General features: G+C 41.2%; 1 protein-coding gene across 1 annotated transcript in view; it reads left to right on the top strand.

Annotated features, from left to right (window-relative positions):
• T265_02384 (hypothetical protein) overlaps positions 1 to 11628 on the top strand; it is a gene marked incomplete at both ends in the record, with an annotated part of 28813 nt that extends 17185 nt beyond the window's left edge. Inside the window, 2 exons of the mRNA XM_009166617.1 lie at positions 7944 to 7949; positions 11473 to 11628. Coding sequence (XP_009164881.1) covers positions 7944 to 7949; positions 11473 to 11628 — 162 coding nt within the window. The remainder of the gene's footprint in view (positions 1 to 7943; positions 7950 to 11472) is intronic.
• Between the last annotated feature and the right edge of the window lie 828 nt (positions 11629 to 12456).

Here is a 12456-nt window from a genome sequence, read left to right as displayed (position 1 = left end):
GAGGCGTATAGAAGGTGTTTATTAAAGGTCACCTTCAGTAATCTTCACCGCTGCCGGAGATAATCCTCGACATTTGGAACATATTCAATTCAGGGATATGTTTCAGTTCAAAACGCTTCACGGATCTCAAGAAGATCTCGATTACATTTGATAGGTCTGAACTTGATTTGCATTGCACTCGACATTTGGAACAGTATTTATTCAGGGATATGTTTCAGTTCAAAACGCTTCACGGATCTCAAGAAGATCTCGATTACATTTGATAGGTCTGAACTTGATAGTTTTTGCATTGCATTTTGCACTAGTGTTAACCCAAAACGATTTTTTGCCTTTATCAAACGACCAAAGTTAAAAGTAAGTCTACATTAGGCACATTTTGCAAAAGAATCACAGTTCCTCTGCGCCTTTCGAATTACGGACACATCAAACTGGACACCGATTTGAGCACTAAATTCATGTGAAAACAAATGGAATTTGCTGACTTTCCTCGTCATCAGTCAAACATAAAGTGGCGGATATATCGGATGAATATGCGAGCTACTATATTACAAGGCTGGTGCTGTGATCGCCTACCCAGTTAAACACAAGCTTCGACAACTAAAATACCAGTAACCTATTTAATCCAAGCTACTGATATTCTTCTCAGTAGTATAATAAACCCCAAGTGTTTGCTATTCACCCTTAAACTACTAATCGAGTTCGATTCCAGCAGTGCATATTAAATCAGGAAATGAATTCTTTGTTAACGCTCCTAAGGAAAAGTACTCCTGCTTAGTGCTTGATCCTGTGGAATAAACCCCAAGTGTTTGCTATTCACCCTTAAACTACTAATCGAGTTCGATTCCAGCAGTGCATATTAAATCAGGAAATGAATTCTTTGTTAACGCTCCTAAGGAAAAGTACTCCTGCTTAGTGCTTAGATCCTGTGGTGTACTAGATGAAACATAAACAACCATTATTTCGCTGTACTAGCATTTTTTCTTGTTCATGTTATTAATGTGCCTTGGGAAAACAGAGGGTAAGTGAATATTTTAATGAAGTTTCTCAATGAGATTCAATTTTTGACTCAATTCTTGATGTCTGATTACATATATGCCGGTTGTGAACCAACGGTGAACGAAGCCCTGAAAGTCTCCTACTTCCACTGATCAAATAGGTCGTCTCGAATACATTCATTAAAATGGCAGTACCCTAGTCTGATACACAGTTTCCTTGAAATTTAGGATATACCTCTTTGGCTGACCCAAACTGAGTAGCGCCACCCAAACCCAAGAGACCCGCGCATTGTCTTTAGCTGTCATATTACAATCGGATTTCATGCAACAAAACTTCCACGTAATGAGGAGTGACCTCACACAGAGCAGTTTGCATAACAAATGACGGGCCTTTTCGCCCCAAAACCCGCCTTTTTTTCTCCACATCGAAGACAGTATCGATGAAGTATGCATGGTCTAGATCGATAAAGTGTTCTTTGGTGGCTTTCTGAACATGGGGATTTATGAAGATCATCTACTGTTCATTTCAATTTCTTGTTGAGCACCAGTACATAGGTCTCTTTCACTTTGGAAAGAAGCATATTTCAGTGTTGTCGCACATTTTATTTTATCCAATTAAATAGTACGTTCGTATCAGCTGACAAGATGACGATGGTTCTATATCCTACATGATTTACAAATGGGCATAACTTTCAAGCTAACCTAGGGAAGAGGAAATCGATCACATTTCACGTGTGGATCAAGTATGGCTTTCTGTAGAGTTCATCTGATGTTTTTTGTGGTAGGAAACAAAAATCCATTAGCTGACAGCAAACATCCTGATGTCGGTCGCAGTTGTCTCTGCATTTGGAATGTAATGCTGAAATTCCCACGGTGTTCCAACACTGGGTCTGAATAGACACGGTACAGTTTGATATAAAGGACCATGGTTTTTTTACGAGGTCACGTGTGGCTCAAGTATGGCTTTCTGTAGAGTTCATTTGATGTAGTTTGTGGTAGGAAACAGAAGTCCAATGGGTTTCTGTTTTGCCCGGCAACGATTAAACGAGGACCGAAAGCTGACAGCAAACATCCTGATGTCAGTCGCAGTCAGCTTCGCATTTGGAATGTAATGCTGAAATTCCCACGGTGTTCCAACACTGGGTCTGAATAGACACTTTACAGTTTGATATAAAGGACCATGGTTTTAGCGCTTTACGAGGTTTTAGCGTATAAATGTCGCCCTAAACAACGTTGGCCCACATTCAGCAAACCGGACGTCACCGAAAATCCCTGAAACGATCAGAGATACACAAGACTGGTTTCTGAACCCAAAGGCAGTCAACTGACATACACAAGAAAAAAACAGATTGATCCATTAAACAAAACGTTGGTAAGTGCGAAACACCCAGAAGACATCTTGAGACTTTGATGTGAAGATCCGCACAACATATTACTGGGGCTTAAACTAAAAGGGCTGCTGAACTATGCAGCAATCGTGCCGTTAGAGCACTTCTGCCATGGTTACTCGGCCCGCTGTCACAGACTTGCATCTTGGTATGCCGTATTTATGAAAAATTCGTTTAAGGATTGTTCGGATTTCCTGCTTTTTACTTGTCAGACATGTAGACAATAAAGCGCTATCCGTCTTCGTTAGCTGACACATTTACTGCCCGGAGTTACGTCAACTTTGGGAAGTAGTTTTTTCCAGACAAACACCAAGGAGAGACTATAAGTAGTATATAATGCAGTATATATATGCAGTATATGTAGTATGTGTAGTAGTATATGTAGTTTATGTAGTATATATGCAGCATATATAAGTAGTATATAATGCACCAAACTGACATACAAACGGAAACACGTGGTAGATTTTGTCTCCGATAAATTTGTCAAGTTGTGTAGTGAGTAGCCATGTGTTCGAACTAAATATGGAGAATGAATTGAACGTCTCCAACAGCTGATCTTGCAGGATACCTCGGGGTGCAGGATCACGATTTAAGGGTCTGATGTCCACAGTGCACGCAATTTTAAGCACAAAAGCCATATGGATAAAGTAAAGGAAAAACAAACAATATGCGTGAATTGCTGACAAAGAAGCGTGTAGCTGGTCGCTACAAAAACGTAGAAGTAATGAAGTCATCTGAGTTTGTCGGGTTTTTTGTGAACCATTGCGTTTCGCAAATAACGTAAAAGATACCACCAATGGCCCAAATTTTGTATCGTGCATGATAAACAGCACTGCCTTCTTTATGATTTTGAGGCAGACCGTGTAGGAATAGTTCAGGAAACACATCTGTTTTTCGAGAACGTGTAGCCAAATAAGAAAACCAAGCGAGGTAAGAAATAATGTATCGATTGTGTTGAAATAGCATGTAATCTAGTCCAAGAAAAGAAGTATCGTGGATTGGGTGGGATTGAACGTTCTGTCTCCTGCACACCAATGAATATTTTGGATGTATGTTAGTTAAAAAAACAAACATGGAAAATGTGATGTTAGAAAATCGGTTAGTGTATCAGTTTTCAGCTGAAGAAAATATAGAACCCTGGTGAAATTGCGCAAATTTGGACTTTCGCAGATGAATAGACGACACTCTGCTGGCGATCATCTCTGAGCTAACAGTACCCTCGGTTACAAGTTTCACAACCTACAAAAACGAAAAGAGACATTCTGAGATGCATCAACGGGAACTCTGTTTTCTTCGTTCGGACGACTACAAATCACCAAATAAATCGCGGTCACGCAAAGATGCGCCACAAACACTCGACACACTGGATTTTAGGTCAAACAAAGATGAGGACAAGATGTAAGAAAATGTGATGCACCTGGGGACGTTAATACTACTACCCGAAAAATGCTGCGAAATCACGGGTATGAGCCTTATCCCATTTTCCCACCTCTACCAACTGTAACGACGAAACATTGTGCACTAGTAAGGATTTTTATCCAACTGAACGTCTCTCTGTAATAGGAAAGCAAAACCAACTTGGTAGTCAGAACTGTCCTGGTACCCAGACAAGTAAATCATGGAAGCTCTCAAGCTCAACCTACTGCATAGAATCCACGGCGTCATATAAAGACAATACATTTTTGAATGGGTGATACTTAGATCATTCTTAGAAAAGAGGTTATAAGATGAATCATAATTGACGAAATTTCTTGATTGCCTCTCCACACAAAACGCAGGCCGCAAATTTTTTGCATTTATCCCGACCGCCCAATGTTTAGTTTGCTCAAACGTCCGTAAAAGAAAACCGTAATTGCAGAGCGGTGCCTTGTCCTTAATGGGTTATACAAAATAAACATGTTTATATTTTCATTAGAGAAACTACTCATAAGGTTGCTCAAAACTCTTTGACAGCTCACGACCGGTTTCGCCCTTCTTGGGGATCAGCAGGCAGACGCGGTCCCCTACTTTCCGTCAACGAGAGATTCAGTTGAGCCTCTCGTGAAAACCGAATTGATTTGCAAATTAGTATATTTCTCGAAAACATGTTTATACTTCGTTCACTTTGACTGATTTAACCGTAACAGTGCACTGGAAAGCTTGGCTCAAATTACATCTGGCTTCATCCCTGGTGAAAGGAAGAAGGCCTTTGCTGCGGAGTTATTTATTAGAAAATGCCAACTGACAAGCTACAGACTATTGAACAGGAAAGCGAAACTCCCCTGTCGTACGCTTTTCCTTCAAAGATATCAGTATCCATTTTCCATTATTTTTAACGGTTTATGCCATTCTAGTTAAATATATGGTCACAAATGATAATACCTGCGTGGGCCTCCCTCTGAGGATCACTATTTACTTGTCCACAAGTTTCATCAAAAAGGTTGTTCCCAAGTGTGTAAAATCAAGGACAAATAAGATGGGACTTCTCGTGCTTCTGTTTAAAGGCTCTGGAGCACTCGGGAATCTTGTGAAACAAAATGTGATAGCACTAACAGAGTAGACCAAAATATTCGGAAAACGCCTTACAGCACCTTGGTAACCGTTATAACTAAGATTTCAGAGTGCCATTTTCAACATGCTCCGTTTTTTGTCACCAACAGCTGGCAGTAAGTTCTGCAAATCTTTGCTAAGATTCCATATTGGACCCGTGCATATTGTGGACATTTGAATAGCAGCTAACATGCTCCGTTTTTTGTCACCAACAGCTGGCAGTAAGTTCTGCAAATCTTTGCTAAGATTCCATATTGGACCCGTGCATATTGTGGACATTTGAATAGCAGCTGGAACTTGCGTGTCCCCCCCCCCCCTTATACCAATGTCATCTCAATCAGCAAGACTGGAAGAAACACAGAGTTAAATGAGTTGAACAAAACAAGGTTATTGATCCTCTGCGTCAGACCTCTGCAACAGCCAGGACTGTATTTGTCTACCAATCCGACCAAACGGAAATGATACTATCAGGTTCCCTGTCAAATTTTACCTAAACAGAAGCTATTTAAAGTAAGACTAGGACCTCAAATGGACTTGAGTCCACCGGAAAAACTGGTCACTACGTTACCAAAGGTAACCAAAACACACATTGTATTTCAGAACATCTTGCTGAGTTAGGGTGGACTGTAAACTGTTGTTACTACGATACTGGCTAGACAGTATCAATTTCGTGATTGCACAAACAAATCACTGAAAACACTCACATACATAGTACCCAGAATCTCTCGTCCAGATAAAACCACCATTCGTGTTTCTTTCAGACGAGCTATGTGATTAATTACACTAATAAATGGAAAATATGAAATAGTTATTCAATTCACAGGGTCACCAAGTGTATCGTGTTTTTTCGGTGTTGGTTTCTTTGACAGAATCAATCGGTAAGTAAACCAAATAGTTCCATCGATTAAGCCTATGAATGTAATTGCCATCTAGTTATGTTGTGCAACGGGTAATTGGTTTTAACCATTTATATGCAAATGAAGTAGTAGCCTTCCGAACTTTATTCTGGGTGATTTTAGGTTATCTCCAGATATACCTGATCTGTTTGTAATAGTTTCAAATAGGGCTTCTGTCAGATGTAACCAGCTACCTAAGGATTCTCTCCAAAGCTGAGAGCTGTGTGCGACCACCACGAAGCATCCGGCGGAAACTACTTTTATACAACTTAAAAAGGACCTCTAATTCATACACATGTTTTAGCCTGTTTTCCAAGTTTCAACTCACCCCACATGAAATTTTACCCCACTGTGATCGTCAACTTAAGGTGCAAGGATCGTGCACTCTGTGTGGAAGAAGAGATCATGAAATTTTCAGTTTACAAATACATCTAGATGAATGCGTCATCATTTAAGAAAGCCCACATAGTGATGGTTAAACTATTAAAGCTAACAAGAACCGCCCATCCGGATTCTCTAATAAAGTTATCTTGCGCAATAATTAGGAAAAAGCATACTTTTCATATAAAGATCACCTTCTGAAGAGGTCATTTAAAATCCGTTTCCACTGTTTGCAAAACTCCTAGCTTCGGATCTTTGCCCCATGACGTGAAATTGGTTTGGAAACCTCCTTTTAGAACACTTACTCCCTTCAATTACCTTGAAGCATAAACTTGTGTGAGAGCGGTGCAGAATTGCGAAACTAAAGGATTGCTTATCGGATTACCAGTTTACAAATTTTCTCATTTTCTACCTTTCATTGCTGGAGCTGCCGGTCTCATCACCAACAAGAAAACCAATTGCTTGGGCACAGGGTCCATAAGATTACACCCCTTAGCCCAGAAACTAATTCGCTTAGCTCTTTCCCAAATTGGTAGGTTTTCATTGAAATGGCGCCATTCTGCTCGCACTCACGAGTAATGTGAGGCAAATTGAAATAAATAGAACAAATGTGAAGGGCCATTTGAGCACTCCCATATCACTGGCTGCGTTATAAGTGGAATACACTGCCAAAATATTTCCATAGGGGCAATTTACGCGAAAAAGTGTGGGGAGACACTAAACGAGCAAACCGTAGTTGATTAAAAACCGAAGTTAATTAACCGGGACAAAATCGTTTCTCTTACGTGGCTATTAGACGTCAAAACTGAGAGGATTCACAATACAAAATTCACACGCGGTTCCTTCATATATGAATTCTCTTCGTATAATACCTCATCTCAGTCACCTGGAATCTCTCCATTCTAGCAATAATAGACTGACTTATTAGATTTCAAGTTTTCTCAAGCGAGGGAATTAGTCCCACGTGCCTCAGCATGAACGGCGATGTCTCCATTCTGTAACACTGAGCATGCACACTGAGGCCACGCACATTGTGGGGAAATTTAAAGTCTCAATAGAAACACAGAGTGGGGTATGGCAATTTCTGTATCATTAAACGAGTAAAAACTGCTGATTGTACTGTCAGATTTAAACAAGAAAACTGGAGTTGAACAAAAACCACTTGACTAAACTTACAGGTATTTACTGGCAACTCGTCCAACAATCTGAGCAAAATACTGAAATCATCAAGCTTTAGGATGTCACGTTTATCCAGAAAATCGCGCGTCCTAATGCTGTGAATCGTGTATCTGATTGTATGACCACACTTTCAACTTATCAATTTATGGCACCGACTATTCTAAAAATTAAGGCAGCACGTTTCCGCGCGAGGCCTGGAATAATCGTAGTTTGAAAACGAAAGTGGCAAAGTGATGTGACTCTGTTCAAAAAAGGCTTATGCGTCAGACGTCATCCCCAAGTGACTAACACACAAACGGCTGTGAAGGAAATTATCCTCAAGGTTTAGAATAATCAGCAACGCCATACGTCCCTAAAAAATGCGGATTAAGTGACAAAAAATTAGAAGAGAGAAATATCAGGAACAAAATCTAGAACAAAATCTGGGAACAAAATCAGATGCACGCCTAACCTTACCTGCAAACTATGTTATCTGGTGCTCTCAGATTATTTAGTTAAATTTGCCTAAAATAAAATACAAAAGCAAAAAAATCTCTATTCACGTTTTAAATTGTTTTTTTTTTCGCTCTTTATAGCTAAAGGTGAGTAGATCTTTCACAAAAACTAGTTTGCATGCCCAATTAAAAATATGGCCAAGGTAGATTTGATGAATGTGGAAGCTCGAAACTGTATAGATGTTATAGACAACTTTAGCTACGCAACATATGGTGAAAATTCATTCACGACCGTCTTTTAGACGAAGAACATGATTACAAATTCATCACTGCACCGCTCTGGCCGAAAGCCGTCCACCTGACCTACCGAATAGGTGCTGGATTCTAGCTACCAGCCTCTTCTTGCCGGATTTATTTTTTGCAAAGGGGGCGCGGAATCGATTTGAAGTGGAGAAGCCTTGAAATGATTCTAAATTAGTCGTCATTGTCCTCTGTATTCACAAGGCAAACACCAGCATTATTTTACGGGATGTTTAAAATCGTTTGTTTGTGTACCAACAGCAGTAGGCTTATTTAGTTACCCTTTAGATTTGGTCACACGCGATTGCCTTTCAAGATCACCTTCTGAAACAAGTAGGAACACCAGTAGCTCTTGCCACGACACTGAATTTGATTCTCACTGATGCACGCGATGACCTAAAGTGAGCCAACTGTCCCGTCCCACCACCGCCTGGCACATCTGGATATATAAAGCAGCTGCAACTAAGCAAGTCAAACGGAAGCCATCGAGCAGAAGCATTGGGAAAACTCAATGAATAAATTCCGCTAAAAGAAGATCCACTATTTCTTGTTTGTTGTGTCTGCTTGCACCCCAACGGATAGTGGCCGTGACTCTGTCAAAGCTAGTCCCTATGAAGCCCGGGGTATCCTTTCACAATGGACCAAGTTTCTTACAATGCAATGAACGGACACTTCAACTGGATGTCCGCAGACAGACGCCCTCCGGTTACACTCATAATCCGAATCAACAGGTCACTTTAGCCCAGGTTAAACGCAGTATCAGCGCAGATATGCAGGCATGGTGGATTAGGAAAGTCGAAGAACTGGATGACCTGAGATGTTCTGAAAGTGTACGCAACCGGTTCTGCATCATTAGTTTGGCAGATGCTCAAAGACTCGTCGCCATGAAAACGGTGGGCAACCACGGCAGCTCCATTATGTTGAGTAAACTAATGCTTGGCTTTAATCAACAAATCATTTGATTCGTTTTCAATCCGCATATTGGCTGTCGGCCTTTGTTAAAAACTTGAACAATGTTTCAGGTGCAAAAGCGTTTACTCCCACAAAGTCGCCATCGTGGTTCTTGTCCCGAACGGTACTGATTTTAAAAATGACCCGTGACTGCTTTTCACCTCAAAGCTGCACTCAAACTCTGATCTCAACTGAGACTTCGGCCGCATGGAGATTTCATCGGCCGTCCACTTCCTCCATTTTTGTTTGAGTCCATGGTGAAATAAATAGTGAGGAAATGCCAAGCAAAACTCCGGAGAACCATTCATTTTGTGGTGAAGTTTTTCCATCTGGAGCATGTAGGAAAATCGTTCTAATATTTGGAGACGTCGACTGAGTACAAGCTTTGTCGAATGAGCTGGTGACCATGCCTACCAGCTCCTTCGAAACTTATTCTGCGGGCCGAAGAAAGGCATTGAATTTGTGTGGAAGTTTGCATGTCCGTTCAAACTGACGAGAATTTTTTGAAGAATGCATTGACCTCGATAGCCAAAGTTATGATCACAATTTTTGTCATTTTTGAGGTCAAAACATAGCTCCCTCGTTGCATGTAATGGGCTGACTGCTCCTTTGGTTGCTTAGGATCGCTGCTTGTATTGGATGGCAATTTTGTAACGATGCAATTAAAAAACGGAGGTTTGTCAGCTTGGAAGACGCTTGAGTTGCTGAACAAATTTGTCACTACTAACTGTGGAGGCTGTGTCACGTGTTTCGCATGTCAGATCAACGTCTACCGGGACGAGTGTTGTACTTCATATCTCCTATATACTCGCGCCAAACACCGTGTCGCCCCTCTCAAGGTAGCACATTTGACTGCATAGTTCTTTCAAATATCAAATGGGTTGTTATTCCTCCAATGAAACTATCACTTTCTTGATGATTTTCCTTCCAAAAGAACAGCGGTATCGTCGCTTAGTTCCGAAGACCATTTTTGCATACACATACATGTCTAGAGTGAGAAAAATCAATGTTAATGGAGCAACGTAAGGAGGTATTTCTGACTATCACCACCCAAAGAGACAGCCAAACTCTTGGGTCACTTAGAACACCCGAACTTCTCATCAGAGAGTGCATAATGCACCCCCTAAATGTCGACATTCTTCCTCAGTTTCTTGATCGTGGACACAGCTTTTATAGACCACAAAAATGTCTCTCCTAACCAAATGTTATGCAGGTATTCATGCCTGCAATTCCCATCCCCACAAGGTCATGGATCTGGAGTTGATCTGCCTGATTTATAACGTGTTCTTCTTACACGCCGACAATCGATGAGGTTTACAATCCTGTGACCTTGTCTAGCTTGTTTGCCGATTTCCCAGGAAGATGTCGCTTCCAAGGAAAACAAACCTCACGAAAATTTGTGGCAAAATTATTCCAAGTCAGCACTCAATGAAGTGCTTTAACAAGGTACTTTCATCCGGGTCACGTGAGACATATGTGAACCACTTTACTAAAGAGGTTGGCAAATAGATATATTTAGTTCTGGAGCTTTGTGTGGCAAAGCTTGGAAAGTCGCTTCCATGTTTCAAACAAAAAGCAAACCTGAGCAATACTTGTGTGGCTAAACCGTCGTGTGTGATAAACGGTTCCTCGTATAATTAGAGCAACATGGGGAAATACTTGTCATGGTTACCACAACAAAAAAGGCTTATGGTTGGACTAACCGCCGTAGATATTGACGGTTAGAACATCCTCTTCTGGTTATGAGCAGTTGTTAGCTCAGAAGTTCTGAGTGCACCCACTCAGAGTTTATGAAGTCCATGCAATCATATTTCAAATGCTGTCTCGAGAAGCCAGATATTTCCTGCATGTGCTTTACTCGAACATCTTTCATGTCTCTAAGGGGTATTTAAAATCACCGGGGCTTCGTGTTTAAACGTGCAGTACCTAAATATGTGGTTATTAAATTACTACTACCCCGTTATAAGACTGCCCTTGTATTGAACCTCACTGTGACTGTTCTTCAAATCGTGGGAGCTTCCTTTGAATTTTGTAGCTATTCCAGGTTCCCTGTCAAATATCGTATTATATTACTCATCTAGCAGGTGGATAAAAATTAGATTTTGTTTCGGAAGATTTTATAAACCATTTTCAACTTTTGCAATTTTTTGTTTCAATGGAGAACGCGATGCAGCAGCACGTACAGTTTTATCCAATCCGCGAACCCCTTTCGAAATGACGTACTTGCATTGTTTTCAACCTTTTGCCAACAAGTCGGTAAGCAATATGAATAACAAACGTATTTCTGCTCATTAATCAAGCTGCTTTGATTATTTATTTATTTTTCTGAATCAAATCGGAAACCAACGCACCGCACAATTGTACTAACCTTCTTAACAGTTATCACTACTACTCTTTTATTTTCGGATTGTTGTTCAAGCTGACGGAAAAAATCGAATGGCTACCACCGGAATACTGTTGGTTAATCAATGAAGCAAGCAAACTTGCGGTTGAAAAGATTCATCTAGTTGGTAAAGTTAAGTTGTCAGAAATATTAGTGTTGCTGACTGCTGAGGTTCCCGATACGGAACTTTGAGTGATGCGTAGGTTCGACAATCCCGAATATCAAAAGGAAGAATCGGGTTCTACGGTACTATTCACACAAGGGTAGGCAAATGTGCACAACAGTTGTTGACGATCGTCGCGTCAACAAGTTCGCAGGTCTGTCAGTGACCGGCACGGTGCCGTGTCAACGTCCGCAAAACAAACAACGGCGAGCGGAATGATAGCTCAATAGCGTGGGTTGCGGCAACCCCTTCCGACAACAGTCTGGTGATTCTCATTGGACGCGCGATCACACGGAACTCATGAGAAAACAAGTCAAGGCACGCTCAGCAAACGTGCCATGGACGCCGGGTTCTACGGTACTATTCACACAAGGGTAGGCAAATGTGCACAACAGTTGTTGACGATCGTCGCGTCAACAAGTTCGCAGGTCTGTCAGTGACCGGCACGGTGCCGTGTCAACGTCCGCAAAACAAACAACGGCGAGCGGAATGATAGCTCAATAGCGTGGGTTGCGGCAACCCCTTCCGACAACAGTCTGGTGATTCTCATTGGACGCGCGATCACACGGAACTCATGAGAAAACAAGTCAAGGCACGCTCAGCAAACGTGCCATGGACGCGAAGGTCAGCAGCGCACATTCACACACAGACACACGTCAATGCACAAGTGTCGGAAAGGACGGCCTCTGCGGCAAGGTGAGTGGAGGGTACTGATTAGTTTAACAATTGGAGATCAAAAGTACATAGGCGGAGTAAGCAAATGAATGGGGAATTTTCCAAAAATTCCCATTTATAATAAGAACACAGATGGGTTGACGAACATGTTTTCGGCAAAGTCTTTCCAAGTCATACAATTG

The sequence above is a fragment of the Opisthorchis viverrini genome (assembly GCF_000715545.1).
Source record: "Opisthorchis viverrini unplaced genomic scaffold opera_v5_29, whole genome shotgun sequence".
NCBI classification, from domain to species: Eukaryota; Metazoa; Platyhelminthes; class Trematoda; order Opisthorchiida; family Opisthorchiidae; genus Opisthorchis; species Opisthorchis viverrini.
Note: the sequence above shows the minus strand (reverse complement) of the source record. Positions and strands in the feature narration are given on the sequence as shown.